At 32.3% G+C, this 21,955-nt stretch overlaps 6 protein-coding genes and 2 pseudogenes across 6 annotated transcripts; all 8 read right to left on the bottom strand.

Moving 5' to 3' along the window:
• Positions 1-5,393: 5,393 nt before the first annotated feature.
• LOC145841485 (histone H2B type 1-K-like) lies at positions 5,394-5,753 on the bottom strand. Its single transcript, XM_082948844.1, has one exon. The coding sequence runs from the start codon at positions 5,751-5,753 to the stop codon at positions 5,394-5,396; it is 360 nt and encodes a 119-aa protein (XP_082804970.1).
• Positions 5,754-5,895: 142 nt separating this feature from the next.
• Positions 5,896-6,276, bottom strand: LOC145841483 (histone H2A). The gene has a single exon (XM_082948843.1). It carries the CDS (start codon positions 6,274-6,276, stop codon positions 5,896-5,898), a length of 381 nt encoding a protein of 126 aa, XP_082804969.1.
• Positions 6,277-6,457: 181 nt separating this feature from the next.
• On the bottom strand, positions 6,458-6,762 carry LOC145840923 (histone H4-like; annotated as a pseudogene).
• Positions 6,763-6,947: 185 nt separating this feature from the next.
• On the bottom strand, positions 6,948-7,358 carry LOC145841482 (histone H3-like). Its single transcript, XM_082948842.1, has one exon. The coding sequence runs from the start codon at positions 7,356-7,358 to the stop codon at positions 6,948-6,950; it is 411 nt and encodes a 136-aa protein (XP_082804968.1).
• A 6,858-nt stretch (positions 7,359-14,216) lies between these two features.
• Positions 14,217-14,576, bottom strand: LOC145841481 (histone H2B type 1-K-like). The gene has a single exon (XM_082948841.1). It carries the CDS (start codon positions 14,574-14,576, stop codon positions 14,217-14,219), a length of 360 nt encoding a protein of 119 aa, XP_082804967.1.
• A 142-nt stretch (positions 14,577-14,718) lies between these two features.
• LOC145841480 (histone H2A) lies at positions 14,719-15,099 on the bottom strand. The gene has a single exon (XM_082948840.1). It carries the CDS (start codon positions 15,097-15,099, stop codon positions 14,719-14,721), a length of 381 nt encoding a protein of 126 aa, XP_082804966.1.
• A 181-nt stretch (positions 15,100-15,280) lies between these two features.
• On the bottom strand, positions 15,281-15,585 carry LOC145840924 (histone H4-like; annotated as a pseudogene).
• Positions 15,586-15,770: 185 nt separating this feature from the next.
• LOC145841479 (histone H3-like) lies at positions 15,771-16,181 on the bottom strand. The gene has a single exon (XM_082948839.1). It carries the CDS (start codon positions 16,179-16,181, stop codon positions 15,771-15,773), a length of 411 nt encoding a protein of 136 aa, XP_082804965.1.
• Positions 16,182-21,955: the final 5,774 nt, after the last annotated feature.

Here is a 21,955-nt window from a genome sequence, read left to right as displayed (position 1 = left end):
TAGTTTAAGAACTTTTCTTATCTCAAACTTGTACATTGCTTAATCACTTATACTATCGTAGAACTTGTACAAACAAACTTAAGTAGTCTTAAACCTCATATGCTTTTTAGTTTAGCTAATTAGCTTTTTTGTATGTAGTATAAAACTAGTTAAATTCTGTCTTATAATATTGCTATGTCGTTGCACTGTAATGATATTGTGTACTATAACAACAAAAAAACAATAGCTGAATAGTTTTATGAAGCTCGAAGCTAAGAAAAAAAATGTGAAAAGGAAAGACTAGAAAGGCTTAGTTTATTTTTATTAGTTAGAACAAAGTGGGCTCTAAACATATGAAACACTTAAGCAAACAATCTACAAGTTTCAGACAGCTTATTTGTTTATAATCGCTTTTTTTCGCTGCTAGACGCCTACGACCATACCACACTGAACGCACCCCATCTCGTCCGATATGGGAAGTTAAGCAGTGTCTTAGTACTTAGATGGGTGACCGCTTGGGAATACCGCGTGCCGTAGTCTTTTCTTTTTGAGCTGTTGTATGTTGGACCAATGATTCATACCGATCATATACATTTTTCGTTTATCTTAAACTTATCCTACTTTTAAAAAACATTACTTAAAACAAACAGTTACAGCAGTTTTGAGTCATCAAGTTGTGTCATACATAGTGTTCAATTGAGTTACAAAGCTGTATACTTCTTTTCCTTTGCATAACGTTTCAGCTGTTAGTATTTTTATGCATCGATGTTTTTATTTGAAAAATCCATAAGCTACTAAGTTCAAAAAAAAGTCTAGGGTTTGTAAAACGAAAGATTTAATGATAGTTGTACTGAAACTGTATGCTTTTGATTTTTTTTTGTTTTGAACAATCACAGTTGTTTACATTTATTTGTTGTATAACTTTGAAACTGTTTTTTATGTTAAGTTTTAGTTTAATTTCAACAAATATGATTAATAAAACTTTTTTAATTAAACCTCAAATGATCAAGAATTTTTAATAATAATACCATGTTTATTTAAAGTATAAAATAAAAACTTACTGTTTTATTTTCATTTCAAGATATAATTTTTACTTATAGTGACGTAGGACAAATTTTTAAAAACAAACTAAGCAGTTATTTAATGAAAAAAAAAAAACAAGTATATAAAGTAAGCGTATATGAGAATAAGTCTAGTGTAAATAAAGAAGTTTTTAAGAAAAAGCCTACGGACAACACACTGAAGTTAGTTGAAGCTTTTTATGAAACATTCAATTATAACTGATTTATAAAACTTGTTCAACGATTTAAATAATACTTTTAAAACATAACTAGCTCCTTTCTCAAAGTAGTTGAAAATGGTCAGATAAAATTGCAAAAGCCAATATAAGGAGCTTAAAAAACGTTATGTAGAAGTAAAATGTTTCAATCAACTAGCTCTAACTCTTACTTTTGATCTTTTACCAGCACAAAGTTGTTAAAATTGTACACATATTTTGTTTAGTTAATGGTATTTTAATACTGCTTAGTAGAAATTAAAAGCTAGTTAAACAAATAGGTAGATTGCCATAGGTTTATAAAAAGCTATAATAAGCTATAAGCTATAATAAGCTATCAAATTGTGTTATACGTGGTTTAGATAATTAGTGATATGTACCGTAAAAAAGTGATAGAATTAAATGGTAACATCCTGTTACTTCTTTTGTACCAGTTGATTTAGTTTGATTTAAATGTTGATGCTTTAACTTGATAAAGCTATAAGCAATGTCGAATCAACTAAACAATGCAAGCTTTTTAAAGTTAAGGATTCGAATTGTTCTTTTTTGTTCATGTTGTAATAAGTTGTATACTTGTTGATGCTATTTTTTGCTTATGTTTTTTATGAGTTTTAAATTGCAATGCATGTTTTCAATTGTGTTTTAGTTGAAGTTTGGTTATAACTTTCTGAAACAAGATAAAATAAAGCTGTGAGTTCAATAAAACAGTTTTAAGTTTGTAAAAAGATTTTGGTCGTGTTACTTCATGATTGTTGTACTGAAATCGCAAGTTTTTTAATAATTTTCATTTTGACTTGAACATCTACTGTTGTTTACACATGTATATTTTACAACTCTAAACTGTTTTATATAGTTTGAAATACATGCAATAAATACTAATAAAAAATTCTAGAAGCTATTGATGAGATATTTTTTTATAATAAAAAAAGTTAAGCTTATTTTGTTACAATTTAATGTATTATTTTCATTTAAAAATATAACATATTTTTTACGATGACGTAGAATTTTTTTTTTAGATAAACTAAATATTTGTTAGATATTGCAAAAAGAAGTAAACAAAGTAAGCATAGTGGGAATAAGTATTGTTTAAAAAAAGAACTTAACGAGAAAATCCTATGGACACAAAAATCAAGTTAGTTAAAGCTTTCTGCAAAAGTTTAATTACATGTAGCGTAAGAGACTTAAGCGATGCTTTTTAATTGCAACTAGCTCCATCCTCACAAGTAGTTTAAGATGTCATGTAAGAGAACCAAAACAATTGTAAGTACAACAAAGTGACTAAAAAATAAAACATAAAAGTAAAACTTTAAGTAAAGTGTGTTATACAAACATTCTAACTGACCTTTCACCTTGCTTTTGGGCTTTCACCAGCACAAGGAACATTAAGTTTGGTACATTTTTGTCTTTTAGTTAGAGCTTGTTTTACACTGCTTTGTGGGCATTAGTAAGTGGTTAAATTAAGTGGTGGTCCTGATGACTTTACATTTATAACAAAAATAACTAATGACAAACTGTTTAAGTCGTTTTAAATCATCAAGTTGTCTCACATACAGTTGTAACAAGTAACACAAATGAATGGTAAGAAGCTGTTACTTCTTTTCCTGCGTACCATGTTTCAGCTAATGAATTGGTTTGTTTCATATGTTTGACTAGTTAAGCAACCTACTAAATAGATGTCCTCTTTGGAAAATTATAGCTTTAAGTATACATTTTCATCATTTATTTAAGCTGTTTTTGTTTTGGTCAATTGTGTGCTTGTTGATAGTATTATGTTTCTTTTGAATTTTGAACAATCGATGTTGTTTACATTTATGTATTGTAATGTATGAATTTTGAATAGCTATGCATGTCTTTAATTGTAATTGTGCAATACTTTTTTTGGAACGTTAACATTTTTTTGTTATTAACAGTTGAAAACATTTTCTACTAATAATTCAGTGAAGTTTTATTCTTATTATTTTCATTAAAAAATATAACTAGTTTTTACAGTGACGTAGCATAACTTTATTTTAATAAACTAGAAAACAAATAAATATTGAATGATAAACGAACAAAAGTCCACAAAGTAAGCATGAAAAAGAATGAGCTCCTTGATTAAATGAGATAACAAGAAAAAGACCACGAAAAACACATTCAAGTTAGTTAAAGCTTTTCACTAAGCATTCAAGTACCTTAAGCAATGAGTTAAGGATTAGAGCAGTGACCACACTAGTTTCCTTCGTAGAAGTTACATCAAAAACAAAGTAAAAGTGGAGAAATCATCGCAAGCTTAACTATTCAATTAACAATGGAAAGCGATAAAATATAAATTTAAAGTGAGATGTGGTGTTCTTGGATCGTTTATAAGCATAAAGTCGATTAAGAATGAAAGTGTGTGAGTTTAGTAGACATTAGCAGCTTGTATAACTGATTGGTGATGCACGTAAGCTTTAAACTTATGGAAAGAATGATTACAGTAGTTTTGATTTGTCTCATGTACAGTTTAAAAAAGAGATACAAAAAATGATAACAAGTTTTTTTCTTTGTATCATGTTTTTATGTGTAGTTGTTTTTATTTGATAAAGCCACTAACAATTTGAGTTGAACACAACAAGTCTAAGGTTAATACAAATATTTCAATAGTACTGTTAAATGGTTGTTATACTTAAATTGTATGTTTGTTTCGAAAAAACGCTGTTTTTACATAAATGATTTGTACAACTTTTAATAAATTTTTAACGGTTTCAGTTGCATTCTTATTAATAAGATTAATAGATTTTTGAAAATAAAATCCAAGTTTAGTTGCTCTAATTGAGTCAAGTAAGTTTATATTATTGCATAATTAAGTTTTCCTTTCATTGTAATCGAATGTATTATTTTCATTCAAACTTTTATTTTTAAGTGACATAGCACTATTTCTTTTAATAAACTAAATTCAAATTTTTTAAAATGTTTGAAAAACAAGTCCACAAAGTAGAATGAATCAAAATAAGTTTTATTTAAACAAGAAAATGCCTATGGAAACGTTTACCTAACACTTAAATACTAAATATTATTACACAGTTTAAGCAATGATTTCAAAACATAACTAGCTCTTTCTCAAAAAGAGTTTCATCAAGTAAAAGTAAAAAAAAAACTATAGTAAGTGTAACTAAGTGGTAAGACAGGAAAACAGGGATATTAACACTCATAAGTAAACTGTATTATCCAAATATACTAACTGTTAATCCACCAACACAATGTAGATTAAGGTTTGTACATTTTTTTCGTTTTATTAAGGCTTGTTTGACACAGTTTAGAGACTCTATTAGCTGGTTAAATCAATTGGTTGTCCTGATCACTTTAGATTTAAGACAAATATAAGCTAAACTAAAGCATTATAGTTGTTTTAGGTCATCAAGTTGTATCATATCTAGTTTTTACCTTAAACTATATGAAACAAGTGGTACAAGCTGTTACTTTTTTTCTTTTGTCTCATGTTTCAGCTAATGAATTGACTTGTTTCATATGGTGGTGTTTTTACTTGACAATATATCTAAATAAGCTAGGTATATATTAGCTTTGTAAGAAGGAATAATTAACTGTACTTGAAAATCACACTTGTTATTTTTGTTTTGAACTTTTACTTGCATTTTTGTACTTTTAAAAACGTGTTCCACGGTTTCAATCGCATTCAAAATGTTAAGAAGAACACATTTAAAAAGTTAAAGCTCATTGTGTTACTTACAAACAAAAAAAAAACTTAAAAAAATAATTAAAACTAAGTTTTTTGTTATCAGTTGAACATAAAGTTTTGTTAAAAACGAATATACTTACTTACCGAATGTTTTAACAGAAGTTCAACAAATGAATAAGAAGTAGTTTTCTGTCTAAAAAACGTTAAGAAGAAAATAACTTACGGACAACATATTCAAGTTAGTTAAACCTTTTTTGCAAATATTTTTATTGCCAGTACTACTACTACTTTTTTCATGTTAGACTTGTTCCATAATGTAAGAGTTGAGTAGGACAAAATAGTTTGTCTTTTTATATGGGCTTTTAATTTGTATAAATATCAATATGTTGGTATTACTGTAAAGGCAATTTTTACTTACAAGTGGTTATCTAATAGCTGGTTTTATTCAAATGGTGGTCCTAAAAAGGACCGGTTGTTGAGCATTTATTTTGAGCTGGTGTATTTGGTAACAGCTTTAGTTCCTTCTGAAACTGCGTGCTTTGACAACTCGCCGGGGAGCAAGAGCCTGACAGCAGTTTGAATTTCGCGGCTGCTCACAGTTGACCTCTTGTTGTAATGAGCCAAACGTGAAGCCTCTGCTGCAATGCGCTCGAAGATGTCGTTGACAAATGAGTTCATGATTCCCATCGCCTTGCTGGAGATTCCGGTGTCGGGGTGAACTTGCTTCAAAACTTTGTACACGTAAATGCCAAAGCTTTGTTTGTGCCTCCTCCTTCGCTTCTTCTTGCCGTCGACCGGGGTGGTCTTGGCTACTGATTTCTTCGCGCCTTTGGTAGCTGTCATAATGATGTGTGAACTTGAGTCTCAACGCTGCTATATATACTGAAAATTTATGCAAATTAGCAGTTCCGTACGCGAACGATCGCTTCTCTCGTTTGCAGTAAATGTTTTAGGTGGTCCTGAAAAGGACCTGGTTTGTTTAAACTTAGGCGGACTTTTTTGAAGCGGTCTTCTTAGGCAATAATACTGCCTGGATGTTTGGAAGAACACCACCTTGAGCAATAGTGACGCCTCCGAGAAGTTTGTTTAACTCTTCGTCGTTGCGGATAGCTAGTTGCAAATGGCGAGGAATGATCCTGCTTTTCTTGTTGTCACGAGCAGCGTTACCGGCAAGCTCGAGCACTTCTGCGCTCAAGTACTCGAGAACGGCAGCCAGATAAACTGGAGCACCGGCTCCGACTCTTTGGCTGTAGTTGCCAGTGCGCAACAGACGGTGCACGCGACCGACTGGAAACTGCAGTCCTGCACGAGAAGACCTGCTCTTCGGCTTAGATTTGAGTTTTGATCCTTTACCACGTCCCGACATTTTGTTGTTCGAATGATTGTGCAATGTTACTTGCACAGCTGAATATACAACTCAAACCTAACCGCGACGAACGAAAAGCTAATTTGCATAAATCGTAGCTGCTACTTTAATTTGTCTATGTTTGCCAAAATACATTTTATTGATATAGGTGGTCCTAAAAAGGACCGGGTTCGCTAATTGTTTAGCCACCAAAGCCGTACAAGGTTCTTCCTTGACGCTTGAGTGCGTACACGACGTCAAGTGCTGTGACGGTCTTGCGCTTGGCGTGCTCTGTGTATGTTACTGCATCGCGAATAACATTTTCCAAGAAAACTTTCATGACGCCTCTCGTTTCTTCATAGATCAGTCCAGAGATTCGCTTTACTCCGCCTCGGCGAGCCAAACGGCGGATCGCTGGTTTCGTGATACCTTGGATGTTATCGCGAAGTACTTTGCGATGGCGCCTCCTTTTCCTAGACCTTTACCTCCTTTGCCGCGTCCAGACATGTTGAATATACTGATTTTGTCAGTCCCTCGACTATATATACAAGCTGTTACGGACGCGTACGGTTACGACAAAACTCATTTGCATACCAAAAAGAAACATCTTTTATTTACATTCTTTCGTTTGGTTGTTGTCTCATTTTCAAAGTTTAAAGGTGGTCCTGAAAAGGACCGGTTTTAGCCAATTGTTAAGCTCTTTCGCCACGCATTCTCCTGGCGAGCTGGACGTCTTTGGGCATGATCGTCACACGCTTGGCGTGGATCGCGCAAAGGTTAGTATCTTCGAACAAACCAACGAGGTACGCCTCGCTGGCTTCTTGCAAAGCCATTACGGCACTGCTTTGAAACCTCAAGTCAGTTTTGAAGTCTTGAGCTATTTCACGTACCAGACGCTGGAAAGGCAACTTACGCAAAAGAAGCTCAGTTGACTTCTGGTAGCGTCTGATTTCTCTCAGCGCAACTGTGCCGGGTCTGTAGCGATGAGGCTTCTTCACACCTCCGGTAGCGGGTGCGCTCTTGCGAGCGGCCTTGGTGGCGAGCTGTTTCCTTGGAGCCTTGCCTCCGGTTGACTTACGAGCGGTTTGCTTGGTACGAGCCATTTTGATGATAAAGCTGTTTAACGGAAGACTGTTTATATACTGTTTACATAGACACGGACGCAAGCGATTCCACTGTATCTCATTGATTTGCATATTTTTAGTTTAGTAACATTGTTTGCGTTTTAAATTTTATTTATACTTTAATTGAGTGGTCCTGAAAAGGACCTTGGGTAAAAGAACAACTTATTTCTTGCAGCTCTTCTTGGTACTTGCCTTCTTAGATGCTTTTTTGGCTGCCGGCTTCTTCTTTGTTACTTTCTTCTTCTTGCTTGCAGCTTTTTTAGACGCTGCCTTCTTAGGAGCACACTTTTTAGCAGGTCGCTTTTTGGCTGCTGGTTTTTTTGCTGCCTTCTTGGGAGCACACTTCTTCACTCGTTTTTTAGCTGCGGTCTTCTTTACTGCTGGCTTTTTAGCTACTTTTTTTGTTCTCTTCTTGGGACCAGCAGCTGGCATTGGAGCAAGCTTGAACGAGCCAGAAGCGCCTTTTCCAGTAGTCTGGAGAAAAGCACCCTTGGTCACGCCGCTGGTAAGTGCTCTCTTCAAGTGAGAATTAGAAGCTGAGAGCTCAAGCTTGTAGGTTTCCGCGATAAACTTTTGTATTTTCTGGCGGGATGTACCTTTTCGTTCTTTCATTGCTCCCAGGGCAGAGCTGATCATTTCCCTGTAACTCGGGTGTTCTGCCTTCTTGGCGCTTGGTCTTTTGGAAGACCTGGCCTTAACTGCGGCCGGTGCCGCTGCTGATGGTGCTGCTACTGCTGTTGTAGACATTTTGTATGTTGATTAAAGAAAGCAAAACAATACTTTCAGCAGTTACTGACTGTGACGAATTGACTGTTGAGCAGTTTTGCTTTCTCAGGTACCTTTTACTGATTGTTACGAGCATTAGCGTGTGAGTTTAAAGCCTGTATGCTAATAAAAGCAAAGTTGCTTTACTACTAATGTTAAAAATGTTCCAGTGCTAAAGAAACAAGACTTAGCCCGATCCAGAAGTGAATTTTTTTTTAAAGGTTAGCTTTAAAGGTCCAGAAAAACAGTCTAAATGCTACAGCACATCTCTCCATTTAGTGAGATAAACCTCAAATAAAACAAATTATACTACTACACACCCGGCTTAGTTTTCTTAAGCTGCAAGCTTAAAGTAGTAAAGTTTTAGACAAGGCTAAGTGTTTTTTTCATCTCAAGCTTAAGCAAAGTTTTATTATTTTATTTCCAGCCAGCTTTGTTAACCGTAAAACCCATGAAGTATGTTTAACTTGATTACATTTTAAACTGTGCTGATTTGTAAAAAAAATCCGAAAAATGCACAAGTATTCGTTTTGTGTGATTTTACTAGTAATAATTACCTTAAATTTACTCATAATAAAAAGGGTAGTACTAAAAAATTAAATTAAACCATCTAATTCAATTTAACTACTTAAGTTTTTAGTTTGTTCTTGCACATACTAGTCACTTACCTTCTCAAAAACGCGCTGTACATATAAAAACTCGTTCAAAAGTTAAAAGCAAGTAGGTTTATTTTATAAAGTGCCAATAAGTTTATGTAAAAAAAATGTAGTTTCACAGTTAAAAGTATTTGAAATAACTTTTCTAAACTGTTGTACTAGTTAATTTCTGTCTTATAATGTTGTGCTATGTCGTTGCACTGTAATGATATTGTGTACTCTAACAACTAAAAATCAATAGCTGAATAGTTTTATGAAGCTTGAAGCTAAGAAAAAAATGTGAAAAGTAAAGACTAGAAAGGCTTAGTTTATCTTTATTAGTTAGAACAAAGTGGGATCTAAACATATGAAACACTTAAGCAAACAATCTACAAGTTTCAGACAGCTTATTTGTTTATAATCGCTTTTTTTCGCTGCTAGACGCCTACGACCATACCACACTGAACGCACCCCATCTCGTCCGATCTGGGAAGTTAAGCAGTGTCTTAGTAGTTAGATGGGTGACCGCTTGGGAATACCGCGTGCCGTAGGCTTTTCTTTTTGAGTTGTTGTATGTTGGACCAATGATTCATACCGATCATATACATTTTTCGTTTATCTTAAACTTATCTTACTTTTAAAAAACATAACTTAAAACAAACAGTTACAGCAGTTTTGAGTCATCAAGTTGTGTCATACATAGTGTTCAATTGAGTTACAAAGCTGTATACTTCTTTTCCTTTGCATAACGTTTCAGCTGTTAGTATTTTTATGCATCGATGTTTTTATTTGAAAAATCCATAAGCTACTAAGTTCAAAAAAAAGTCTAGGGTTTGTAAAACGAAAGATTTAATGATAGTTGTAATGAAACTGTATGCTTTTGATTTTTTTTTTGTTTTGAACAATCACAGTTGTTTACATTTATTTGTTGTACAACTTTGAAACTGTTTTTTATGTTAATTTTTAGTTTAATTTCAACAAATATGATTAATAAAACTTTTTTGATTAAACCTCAAATGATCAAGAATTTTTAATAATAATACCATGTTTATTTAAAGTATAAAATAAAAACTAACTGTTTTATTTTCATTTCAAAATATAATTTTTACTTATAGTGACGTAGGACAAATTTTTAAAAACAAACTAAGCAGTTATTTAATGAAAAAAAAAAACAAGTATATAAAGTAAGCGTATATGAGAATAAGTCTAGTGTAAATAAAGAAGTTTTTAAGAAAAAGCCTACGGACAACACACTGAAGTTAGTTGAAGCTTTTTATGAAACATTCAATTATAACTGATTTATAAAACTTGTTCAACGATTTAAATAATACTTTTAAAACATAACTAGCTCCTTTCTCAAAGTAGTTGAAAATGGTCAGATAAAATTGCAAAAGCCAATATAAGGAGCTTAAAAAACGTTATGTAGAAGTAAAATGTTTCATTTAACTAGCTCTAACTCTTACTTTTGATCTTTTACCAGCACAAAGTTGTTAAAATTGTACACATATTTTGCTTAGTTAATGGTAGTTTAATACTGCTTAGTAGAAATTAAAAGCTAGTTAAACAAATAGGTAGATTGCCATAGGTTTATAAAAAAGCATAGTTAAAAAAACTGTTAATGCCGTTTTAAGCTATCAAATTGTGTTATATGTGGTTTAGATAATTAGTGATATGTACCGTAAAAAAGTGATAGAATTAAATGGTAACAACCTGTTACTTCTTTTGTACCAATTGGTTTAGTTTGATTTAAATGTTGATGCTTTAACTTGATAAAGCTATAAGCAATGTCAAATCAACTAAACAATGCAAGCTTTTTAAAGTTAAGGATTCGAATTGTTCTTTTTTGTTCATGTTGTAATAAGTTGTATACTTGTTGATGCTATTTTTTGCTTATGTTTTTTATGAGTTTTAAATTGCAATGCATGTTTTCAATCGTGTTTTAGTTGAAGTTTGGTTATAACTTTCTGAAACAAGATAAAATAAAGCTGTGAACAATTTGAGTTCAATAAAACAGTTTTAAGTTTTGTAAAAAGATTTTGGTCGTGTTACTTCATGATTGTTGTACTGAAATCGCAAGTTTTTTAATAATTTTCATTTTGACTTGAACATCTACTGTTGTTTACACATGTATATTTTACAACTCTAAACTGTTTTATATAGTTTGAAATACATGCAATAAATACTAATAAAAAATTCTAGAAGCTATTGATGAGATATTTTTTTATAATAAAAAAAGTTAAGCTTATTTTGTTACAATTTAATGTATTATTTTCATTTAAAAATATAACATATTTTTTACGATGACGTAGAATTTTTTTTTTAGATAAACTAAATATTTGTTAGATATTGCAAAAAGAAGTAAACAAAGTAAGCATAGTGGGAATAAGTATTGTTTAAAAAAAGAACTTAACGAGAAAATCCTATGGACACAAAAATCAAGTTAGTTAAAGCTTTCTGCAAAAGTTTAATTACATGTAGCGTAAGAGACTTAAGCGATGCTTTTTAATTGCAACTAGCTCCATCCTCACAAGTAGTTCAAGATGTCATGTAAGAGAACCAAAACAATTGTAAGTACAACAAAGTGACTAAAAAATAAAACATAAAAGTAAAACTTTAAGTAAAGTGTGTTATACAAACATTCTAACTGACCTTTCACCTTGCTTTTGGGCTTTCACCAGCACAAGGAACATTAAGTTTGGTACATTTTTGTCTTTTAGTTAGAGCTTGTTTTACACTGCTTTGTGGGCATTAGTAAGTGGTTAAATTAAGTGGTGGTCCTGATGACTTTACATTTATAACAAAAATAACTAATGACAAACTGTTTAAGTCGTTTTAAATCATCAAGTTGTCTCACATACAGTTGTAACAAGTAACACAAATGAATGGTAAGAAGCTGTTACTTCTTTTCCTGCGTACCATGTTTCAGCTAATGAATTGGTTTGTTTCATATGTTTGACTAGTCAAGCAACCTACTAAATAGATGTCCTCTTTGGAAAACTATAGCTTTAAGTATACATTTTCATCATTTATTTAAGCTGTTTTTGTTTTGGTCAATTGTGTGCTTGTTGATAGTATTATGTTTCTTTTGAATTTTGAACAATCGATGTTGTTTACATTTATGTATTATAATTTTGAATAGCTATGCATGTCTTTAATTGTAATTGTGCAATACTTTTTATGGAACGTTAACATTTTTTTGTTATTAACAGTTGAAAACATTTTCAACTAATAATTCAGTGAAGTTTTATTCTTATTATTTTCATTAAAAAATATAACTAGTTTTTAAAGTGACGTAGCATAACTTTATTTTAATAAACCAAAAGACAAATAAATATTGAATGATAAACGAACAAAAGTCCACAAAGTAAGCATGAAAAAGAATGAGCTCCTTGATTAAATGAGATAACAAGAAAAAGACCACGAAAAACACATTCAAGTTAGTTAAAGCTTTTCACTAAGCATTCAAGTACCTTAAGCAATGAGTTAAGGATTAGAGCAGTGATCACACTAGTTTCCTTCGTAGAAGTTACATCAAAAACAAAGTAAAAGTGGAGAAATCATAGCAAGCTTAACTATCTAATGAACAATGGAAAGCGATAAAATATAAATTTAAAGTGAGATGTGGTGTTCTTGGATCGTTTATAAGCATAAAGTGGATTAAGAATGAAAGTGTGTGAGTTTAGTAGACATTAGCAGCTTGTATAACTGATTGGTGATGCACGTAAGCTTTAGACTTATGGAAAGAATGATTACAGTAGTTTTGATTTGTCTCATGTACAGTTAAAAAAAGAGATACAAAAAATGATAACAAGTTTTTTCTTTGTATCATGTTTTTATGTGTAGTTGTTTTTATTTGATAAAGCCACTAACAATTTGAGTTGAACACAACAAGTCTAAGGTTAATACACATATTTCAATAGTACTGTTAAATGGTTGTTATACTTAAATTGTATGTTTGTTTCGAAAAAACGCTGTTTTTTACATAAATGATTTGTACAACTTTTAATAATTTTTTAACGGTTTCAGTTGCATTCTTATTAATAAGATTAATAGATTTTTGAAAATAAAATCCAAGTTTAGTTGCTCTAATTGAGTCAAGTAAGTTTATATTATTGCATAATTAAGTTTTCCTTTCATTGTAATCGAATGTATTATTTTCATTCAAACTTTTATTTTTAAGTGACATAGCACTATTTCTTTTAATAAACTAAATTCAAATTTTTTAAAATGTTTGAAAAACAAGTCCACAAAGTAGAATGAATCAAAATAAGTTTTATTTAAACAAGAAAATGCCTATGGAAACGTTTACCTAACACTTAAATACTAAATATTATTACACAGTTTAAGCAATGATTTCAAAACATAACTAGCTCTTTCTCAAAAAGAGTTTCATCAAGTAAAAGTAAAAAAAAAACTATAGTAAGTGTAACTAAGTGGTAAGACAGGAAAACAGGGATATTATCACTCATAAGTAAACTGTATTATCCAAATATACTAACTGTTAATCCACCAACACAATGTAGATTAAGGTTTGTACATTTTTTTCGTTTTATTAAGGCTTGTTTGACACAGTTTAGAGACTCTATTAGCTGGTTAAATCAATTGGTTGTCCTGATCACTTTAGATTTAAGACAAATATAAGCTAAACTAAAGCATTATAGTTGTTTTAGGTCATCAAGTTGTATCATATCTAGTTTTTACCTTAAACTATATGAAACAAGTGGTACAAGCTGTTACTTTTTTTCTTTTGTCACATGTTTCAGCTAATGAATTGACTTGTTTCATATGGTGGTGTTTTTACTTGACAATATATCTAAATAAGCTAGGTATATATTAGCTTTGTAAGAAGGAATAATTAACTGTACTTGAAAATCACACTTGTTATTTTTGTTTTGAACTTTTACTTGCATTTTTGTACTTTTAAAAACGTGTTCCACGGTTTCAATCGCATTCAAAATGTTAAGAAGAACACATTTAAAAAGTTAAAGCTCATTGTGTTACTTACAAACAAAAAAAAAACTTAAAAAAATAATTAAAACTAAGTTTTTTGTTATCAGTTGAACATAAAGTTTTGTTAAAAACGAATATACTTACTTACCGAATGTTTTAACAGAAGTTCAACAAATGAATAAGAAGTAGTTTTCTGTCTAAAAAACGTTAAGAAGAAAATAACTTACGGACAACATATTCAAGTTAGTTAAACCTTTTTTGCAAATATTTTTATTGCCAGTACTACTACTACTTTTTTCATGTTAGACTTGTTCCATAATGTAAGAGTTGAGTAGGACAAAATAGTTTGTCTTTTTATATGGGCTTTTAATTTGTATAAATATCAATATGTTGGTATTACTGTAAAGGCAATTTTTACTTACAAGTGGTTATCTAATAGCTGGTTTTATTCAAATGGTGGTCCTAAAAAGGACCGGTTGTTGAGCATTTATTTTGAGCTGGTGTATTTGGTAACAGCTTTAGTTCCTTCTGAAACTGCGTGCTTTGACAACTCGCCGGGGAGCAAGAGCCTGACAGCAGTTTGAATTTCGCGGCTGCTCACAGTTGACCTCTTGTTGTAATGAGCCAAACGTGAAGCCTCTGCTGCAATGCGCTCGAAGATGTCGTTGACAAATGAGTTCATGATTCCCATCGCCTTGCTGGAGATTCCGGTGTCGGGGTGAACTTGCTTCAAAACTTTGTACACGTAAATGCCAAAGCTTTGTTTGTGCCTCCTCCTTCGCTTCTTCTTGCCGTCGACCGGGGTGGTCTTGGCTACTGATTTCTTCGCGCCTTTGGTAGCTGTCATAATGATGTGTGAACTTGAGTCTCAACGCTGCTATATATACTGAAAATTTATGCAAATTAGCAGTTCCGTACGCGAACGATCGCTTCTCTCGTTTGCAGTAAATGTTTTAGGTGGTCCTGAAAAGGACCTGGTTTGTTTAAACTTAGGCGGACTTTTTTGAAGCGGTCTTCTTAGGCAATAATACTGCCTGGATGTTTGGAAGAACACCACCTTGAGCAATAGTGACGCCTCCGAGAAGTTTGTTTAACTCTTCGTCGTTGCGGATAGCTAGTTGCAAATGGCGAGGAATGATCCTGCTTTTCTTGTTGTCACGAGCAGCGTTACCGGCAAGCTCGAGCACTTCTGCGCTCAAGTACTCGAGAACGGCAGCCAGATAAACTGGAGCACCGGCTCCGACTCTTTGGCTGTAGTTGCCAGTGCGCAACAGACGGTGCACGCGACCGACTGGAAACTGCAGTCCTGCACGAGAAGACCTGCTCTTCGGCTTAGATTTGAGTTTTGATCCTTTACCACGTCCCGACATTTTGTTGTTCGAATGATTGTGCAATGTTACTTGCACAGCTGAATATACAACTCAAACCTAACCGCGACGAACGAAAAGCTAATTTGCATAAATCGTAGCTGCTACTTTAATTTGTCTATGTTTGCCAAAATACATTTTATTGATATAGGTGGTCCTAAAAAGGACCGGGTTCGCTAATTGTTTAGCCACCAAAGCCGTACAAGGTTCTTCCTTGACGCTTGAGTGCGTACACGACGTCAAGTGCTGTGACGGTCTTGCGCTTGGCGTGCTCTGTGTATGTTACTGCATCGCGAATAACATTTTCCAAGAAAACTTTCATGACGCCTCTCGTTTCTTCATAGATCAGTCCAGAGATTCGCTTTACTCCGCCTCGGCGAGCCAAACGGCGGATCGCTGGTTTCGTGATACCTTGGATGTTATCGCGAAGTACTTTGCGATGGCGCCTCCTTTTCCTAGACCTTTACCTCCTTTGCCGCGTCCAGACATGTTGAATATACTGATTTTGTCAGTCCCTCGACTATATATACAAGCTGTTACGGACGCGTACGGTTACGACAAAACTCATTTGCATACCAAAAAGAAACATCTTTTATTTACATTCTTTCGTTTGGTTGTTGTCTCATTTTCAAAGTTTAAAGGTGGTCCTGAAAAGGACCGGTTTTAGCCAATTGTTAAGCTCTTTCGCCACGCATTCTCCTGGCGAGCTGGACGTCTTTGGGCATGATCGTCACACGCTTGGCGTGGATCGCGCAAAGGTTAGTATCTTCGAACAAACCAACGAGGTACGCCTCGCTGGCTTCTTGCAAAGCCATTACGGCACTGCTTTGAAACCTCAAGTCAGTTTTGAAGTCTTGAGCTATTTCACGTACCAGACGCTGGAAAGGCAACTTACGCAAAAGAAGCTCAGTTGACTTCTGGTAGCGTCTGATTTCTCTCAGCGCAACTGTGCCGGGTCTGTAGCGATGAGGCTTCTTCACACCTCCGGTAGCGGGTGCGCTCTTGCGAGCGGCCTTGGTGGCGAGCTGTTTCCTTGGAGCCTTGCCTCCGGTTGACTTACGAGCGGTTTGCTTGGTACGAGCCATTTTGATGATAAAACTGTTTAACGGAAGACTGTTTATATACTGTTTACATAGACACGGACGCAAGCGATTCCACTGTATCTCATTGATTTGCATATTTTTAGTTTAGTAACATTGTTTGCGTTTTAAATTTTATTTATACTTTAATTGAGTGGTCCTGAAAAGGACCTTGGGTAAAAGAACAACTTATTTCTTGCAGCTCTTCTTGGTACTTGCCTTCTTAGATGCTTTTTTGGCTGCCGGCTTCTTCTTTGTTACTTTCTTCTTCTTGCTTGCAGCTTTTTTAGACGCTGCCTTCTTAGGAGCACACTTTTTAGCAGGTCGCTTTTTGGCTGCTGGTTTTTTTGCTGCCTTCTTGGGAGCACACTTCTTCACTCGTTTTTTAGCTGCGGTCTTCTTTACTGCTGGCTTTTTAGCTACTTTTTTTGTTCTCTTCTTGGGACCAGCAGCTGGCATTGGAGCAAGCTTGAACGAGCCAGAAGCGCCTTTTCCAGTAGTCTGGAGAAAAGCACCCTTGGTCACGCCGCTGGTAAGTGCTCTCTTCAAGTGAGAATTAGAAGCTGAGAGCTCAAGCTTGTAGGTTTCCGCGATAAACTTTTGTATCTTCTGGCGGGATGTACCTTTTCGTTCTTTCATTGCTCCCAGGGCAGAGCTGATCATTTCCCTGTAACTCGGGTGTTCTGCCTTCTTGGCGCTTGGTCTTTTGGAAGACCTGGCCTTAACTGCGGCCGGTGCCGCTGCTGATGGTGCTGCTACTGCTGTTGTAGACATTTTGTATGTTGATTAAAGAAAGCAAAACAATACTTTCAGCAGTTACTGACTGTGACGAATTGACTGTTGAGCAGTTTTGCTTTCTCAGGTACCTTTTACTGATTGTTACAAGCATTAGCGTGTGAGTTTAAAGCCTGTATGCTAATAAAAGCAAAGTTGCTTTACTACTAATGTTAAAAATGTTCCAGTGATAGTGAATTTTTTTTTAAAGGTTAGCTTTAAAGGTCCAGAAAAACAGTCTAAATGCTACAGCACATCTCTCCATTTAGTGAGATAAACCTCAAATAAAACAAATTATACTACTACACACCCGGCTTAGTTTTCTTAAGCTGCAAGCTTAAAGTAGTAAAGTTTTAGACAAGGCTAAGTGTTTTTTTCATCTCAAGCTTAAGCAAAGTTTTATTATTTTATTTCCAGCCAGCTTTGTTAACCGTAAAACCCATGAAGTATGTTTAACTTGATTACATTTTAAACTGTGCTGATTTGTAAAAAAAATCCGAAAAATGCACAAGTATTCGTTTTGTGTGATTTTACTAGTAATAATTACCTTAAATTTACTCATAATAAAAAGGGTAGTACTAAAAAATTAAATTAAACCATCTAATTCAATTTAACTACTTAAGTTTTTAGTTTGTTCTTGCACATACTAGTCACTTACCTTCTCAAAAACGCGCTGTACATATAAAAACTCGTTCAAAAGTTAAAAGCAAGTAGGTTTATTTTATAAAGTGCCAATAAGTTTATGTAAAAAAAATGTAGTTTCACAGTTAAAAGTATTTGAAATAACTTTTCTAAACTGTTGTACTAGTTAATTTCTGTCTTATAATGTTGTGCTATGTCGTTGCACTGTAATGATATTGTGTACTCTAACAACTAAAAATCAATAGCTGAATAGTTTTATGAAGCTTGAAGCTAAGAAAAAAATGTGAAAAGTAAAGACTAGAAAGGCTTAGTTTATCTTTATTAGTTAGAACAAAGTGGGATCTAAACATATGAAACACTTAAGCAAACAACCTACAAGTTTCAGACAGCTTATTTGTTTATAATCGCTTTTTTTCGCTGCTAGACGCCTACGACCATACCACACTGAACGCACCCCATCTCGTCCGATCTGGGAAGTTAAGCAGTGTCTTAGTAGTTAGATGGGTGACCGCTTGGGAATACCGCGTGCCGTAGGCTTTTCTTTTTGAGTTGTTGTATGTTGGACCAATGATTCATACCGATCATATACATTTTTCGTTTATCTTAAACTTATCTTACTTTTAAAAAACATAACTTAAAACAAACAGTTACAGCAGTTTTGAGTCATCAAGTTGTGTCATACATAGTGTTCAATTGAGTTACAAAGCTGTATACTTCTTTTCCTTTGCATAACGTTTCAGCTGTTAGTATTTTTATGCATCGATGTTTTTATTTGAAAAATCCATAAGCTACTAAGTTCAAAAAAAAGTCTAGGGTTTGTAAAACGAAAGATTTAATGATAGTTGTACTGAAACTGTATGCTTTTGATTTTTTTTTTTGTTTTGAACAATCACAGTTGTTTACATTTATTTGTTGTACAACTTTGAAACTGTTTTTTATGTTAAGTTTTAGTTTAATTTCAACAAATATGATTAATAAAACTTTTTTGATTAAACCTCAAATGATCAAGAATTTTTAATAATAATACTATGTTTATTTAAAGTATAAAATAAAAACTAACTGTTTTATTTTCATTTCAAAATATAATTTTTACTTATAGTGACGTAGGACAAATTTTTAAAAACAAACTAAGCAGTTATTTAATGAAAAAAAAAAAACAAGTATATAAAGTAAGCGTATATGAGAATAAGTCTAGTGTAAATAAAGAAGTTTTTAAGAAAAAGCCTACGGACAACACACTGAAGTTAGTTGAAGCTTTTTTGAAACATTCAATTATAACTGATTTATAAAACTTGTTCAACGATTTAAATAATACTTTTAAAACATAACTAGCTCCTTTCTCAAAGTAGTTGAAAATGGTCAGATAAAATTGCAAAAGCCAATATAAGGAGCTTAAAAAACGTTATGTAGAAGTAAAATGTTTCATTTAACTAGCTCTAACTCTTACTTTTGATCTTTTACCAGCACAAAGTTGTTAAAATTGTACACATATTTTGCTTAGTTAATGGTAGTTTAATACTGCTTAGTAGAAATTAAAAGCTAGTTAAACAAATAGGTAGATTGCCATAGGTTTATAAAAAAGCATAGTTAAAAAAACTGTTAATGCCGTTTTAAGCTATCAAATTGTGTTATATGTGGTTTAGATAATTAGTGATATGTACCGTAAAAAAGTGATAGAATTAAATGGTAACAACCTGTTACTTCTTTTGTACCAATTGATTTAGTTTGATTTAAATGTTGATGCTTTAACTTGATAAAGCTATAAGCAATGTCAAATCAACTAAACAATGCAAGCTTTTTAAAGTTAAGGATTCGAATTGTTCTTTTTTGTTCATGTTGTAATAAGTTGTATACATGTTGATGCTATTTTTTGCTTATGTTTTTTATGAGTTTTAAATTGCAATGCATGTTTTCAATCGTGTTTTAGTTGAAGTTTGGTTATAACTTTCTGAAACAAGATAAAATAAAGCTGTGAACAATTTGAGTTCAATAAAACAGTTTTAAGTTTTGTAAAAAGATTTTGGTCGTGTTACTTCATGATTGTTGTACTGAAATCGCAAGTTTTTTAATAATTTTCATTTTGACTTGAACATCTACTGTTGTTTACACATGTATATTTTACAACTCTAAACTGTTTTATATAGTTTGAAATACATCCAATAAATACTAATAAAAAATTCTAGAAGCTATTGATGAGATATTTTTTTATAATAAAACAGTTAAGCTTATTTTGTTACAATTTAATGTATTATTTTCATTTAAAAATATAACATATTTTTTACGATGACGTAGAATTTTTTTTTTAGATAAACTAAATATTTGTTAGATATTGCAAAAAGAAGTAAACAAAGTAAGCATAGTGGGAATAAGTATTGTTTAAAAAAAGAACTTAACGAGAAAATCCTATGGACACAAAAATCAAGTTAGTTAAAGCTTTCTGCAAAAGTTTAATTACATGTAGCGTAAGAGACTTAAGCGATGCTTTTTAATTGCAACTAGCTCCATCCTCACAAGTAGTTCAAGATGTCATGTAAGAGAACCAAAACAATTGTAAGTACAACAAAGTGACTAAAAAATAAAACATAAAAGTAAAACTTTAAGTAAAGTGTGTTATACAAACATTCTAACTGACCTTTCACCTTGCTTTTGGGCTTTCACCAGCACAAGGAACATTAAGTTTGGTACATTTTTGTCTTTTAGTTAGAGCTTGTTTTACACTGCTTTGTGGGCATTAGTAAGTGGTTAAATTAAGTGGTGGTCCTGATGACTTTACATTTATAACAAAAATAACTAATGACAAACTGTTTAAGTCGTTTTAAATCATCAAGTTGTCTCACATACAGTTGTAACAAGTAACACAAATGAATGGTAAGAAGCTGTTACTTCTTTTCCTGCGTACCATGTTTCAGCTAATGAATTGGTTTGTTTCATATGTTTGACTAGTTAAGCAACCTACTAAATAGATGTCCTCTTTGGAAAACTATAGCTTTGAGTATACATTTTCATCATTTATTTAAGCTGTTTTTGTTTTGGTCAATTGTGTGCTTGTTGATAGTATTATGTTTCTTTTGAATTTTGAACAATCGATGTTGTTTACATTTATGTATTGTAATGTATGAATTTTGAATAGCTATGCATGTTTTTGGTTGTAATTGAACAATACTTTTTATGGAACGTTAACACTTTTTTGCTATTAACAGTTGAAAACATTTTCTATTAATAATTCAGTGAGTTTTATTCTTATTATTTTCATTAAAAAATATAACTAGTTTTTACAGTGACGTAGCATAACTTTATTTTAATAAAGTAGAAAACAAATAATTATTGAATGATAAACGAACAAAAGTCCACAAAATAAGCATGAATAAGAATGAGTTCCTTGATTAAATGAGATAACAAGAAAAAGACCACGAAAAACACGTTCAAGTTAGTTAAAGATTTTCACTAAGCATTCAAGTACCTTAAGCAATGAGTTAAGGATTAGAGCAGTGTTCACACTAGTTTCCTTCGTAAAAGTTACATCAAAAACAAAGTAAAAGTGGAGAAATCATAGCAAGCTTAACTATTCAATTAACAATGGAAAGCGATAAAATATAAATTTAAAGTGAGATGTGGTGTTCTTGGATCGTTTATAAGCATAAAGTGGATTAAGAATGAAAGTGTGTGAGTTTAGTAGACATTAGCAGCTTGTATAACTGATTGGTGATGCACGTAAGCTTTAGACTTATGGAAAGAATGATTACAGTAGTTTTGATTTGTCTCATGTACAGTTTAAAAACGAGATACAAAAAATGATAACAAGTTTTTTTCTGTACCCAAAATAGTACTGTTTCTTTTAAATTTTCCTAAATTATTACCATGAAAATACATAATTTTTTAATGTCAATGTTTTGTAAAATGCTAAAAACTGTAGAATTTCATTCTGTTAACAAAGTATTTTTTTTTACTTTAATTTTTTCAAAACTACTTTATATCATTATTTAACATGAAATATAATTTATATTAATTAATTAGTATTCTAATTTATCTCATTTGCATTTTATATTTTCATTATACTAAGTTATTACTTATAGTTTTTTTAAAATTATCATTGTAAAAACTTTTAATTTAATATAAGTTGTAAAAAGTTGTAAACACTTAAATTGAAAAATATGAAAATAAAGTCTAAAATAAAGAGAAATAATTATATTAAAGTATGTAACATAATGCAAAAACCTTGAACTAAAAACATGAAAATAAAGAATAAAACTGTTTTAAAACGTTTGATGTTTTTCAAAGGTTCTCACAGTTTCTAGAAACTGGATTAGATTCTTTTAACGCACTTGACACTGACCCCAATGAAGCTTTGAGACATGGTGAGTGTA

Source organism: Thalia democratica, chromosome 7, assembly GCF_965202585.1.
Source record: "Thalia democratica chromosome 7, ktThaDemo2.hap1.1, whole genome shotgun sequence".
NCBI lineage: Eukaryota > Metazoa > Chordata > Thaliacea > Salpida > Salpidae > Thalia > Thalia democratica.
The sequence above is the reverse complement of the archived record's forward strand: the minus strand, read 5'-3'. Positions and strand labels throughout refer to the sequence as shown.

What these genes read in the sequence shown, in the direction of transcription:
- LOC145841485 (XM_082948844.1), bottom strand. Translation starts at nt 5,753, where the DNA reads ATGACAGCTACCAAAGGCGCGAAGAAATCAGTAGCCAAGACCACCCCG.
- LOC145841483 (XM_082948843.1), bottom strand. Translation starts at nt 6,276, where the DNA reads ATGTCGGGACGTGGTAAAGGATCAAAACTCAAATCTAAGCCGAAGAGC.
- LOC145841482 (XM_082948842.1), bottom strand. Translation starts at nt 7,358, where the DNA reads ATGGCTCGTACCAAGCAAACCGCTCGTAAGTCAACCGGAGGCAAGGCT.
- LOC145841481 (XM_082948841.1), bottom strand. Translation starts at nt 14,576, where the DNA reads ATGACAGCTACCAAAGGCGCGAAGAAATCAGTAGCCAAGACCACCCCG.
- LOC145841480 (XM_082948840.1), bottom strand. Translation starts at nt 15,099, where the DNA reads ATGTCGGGACGTGGTAAAGGATCAAAACTCAAATCTAAGCCGAAGAGC.
- LOC145841479 (XM_082948839.1), bottom strand. Translation starts at nt 16,181, where the DNA reads ATGGCTCGTACCAAGCAAACCGCTCGTAAGTCAACCGGAGGCAAGGCT.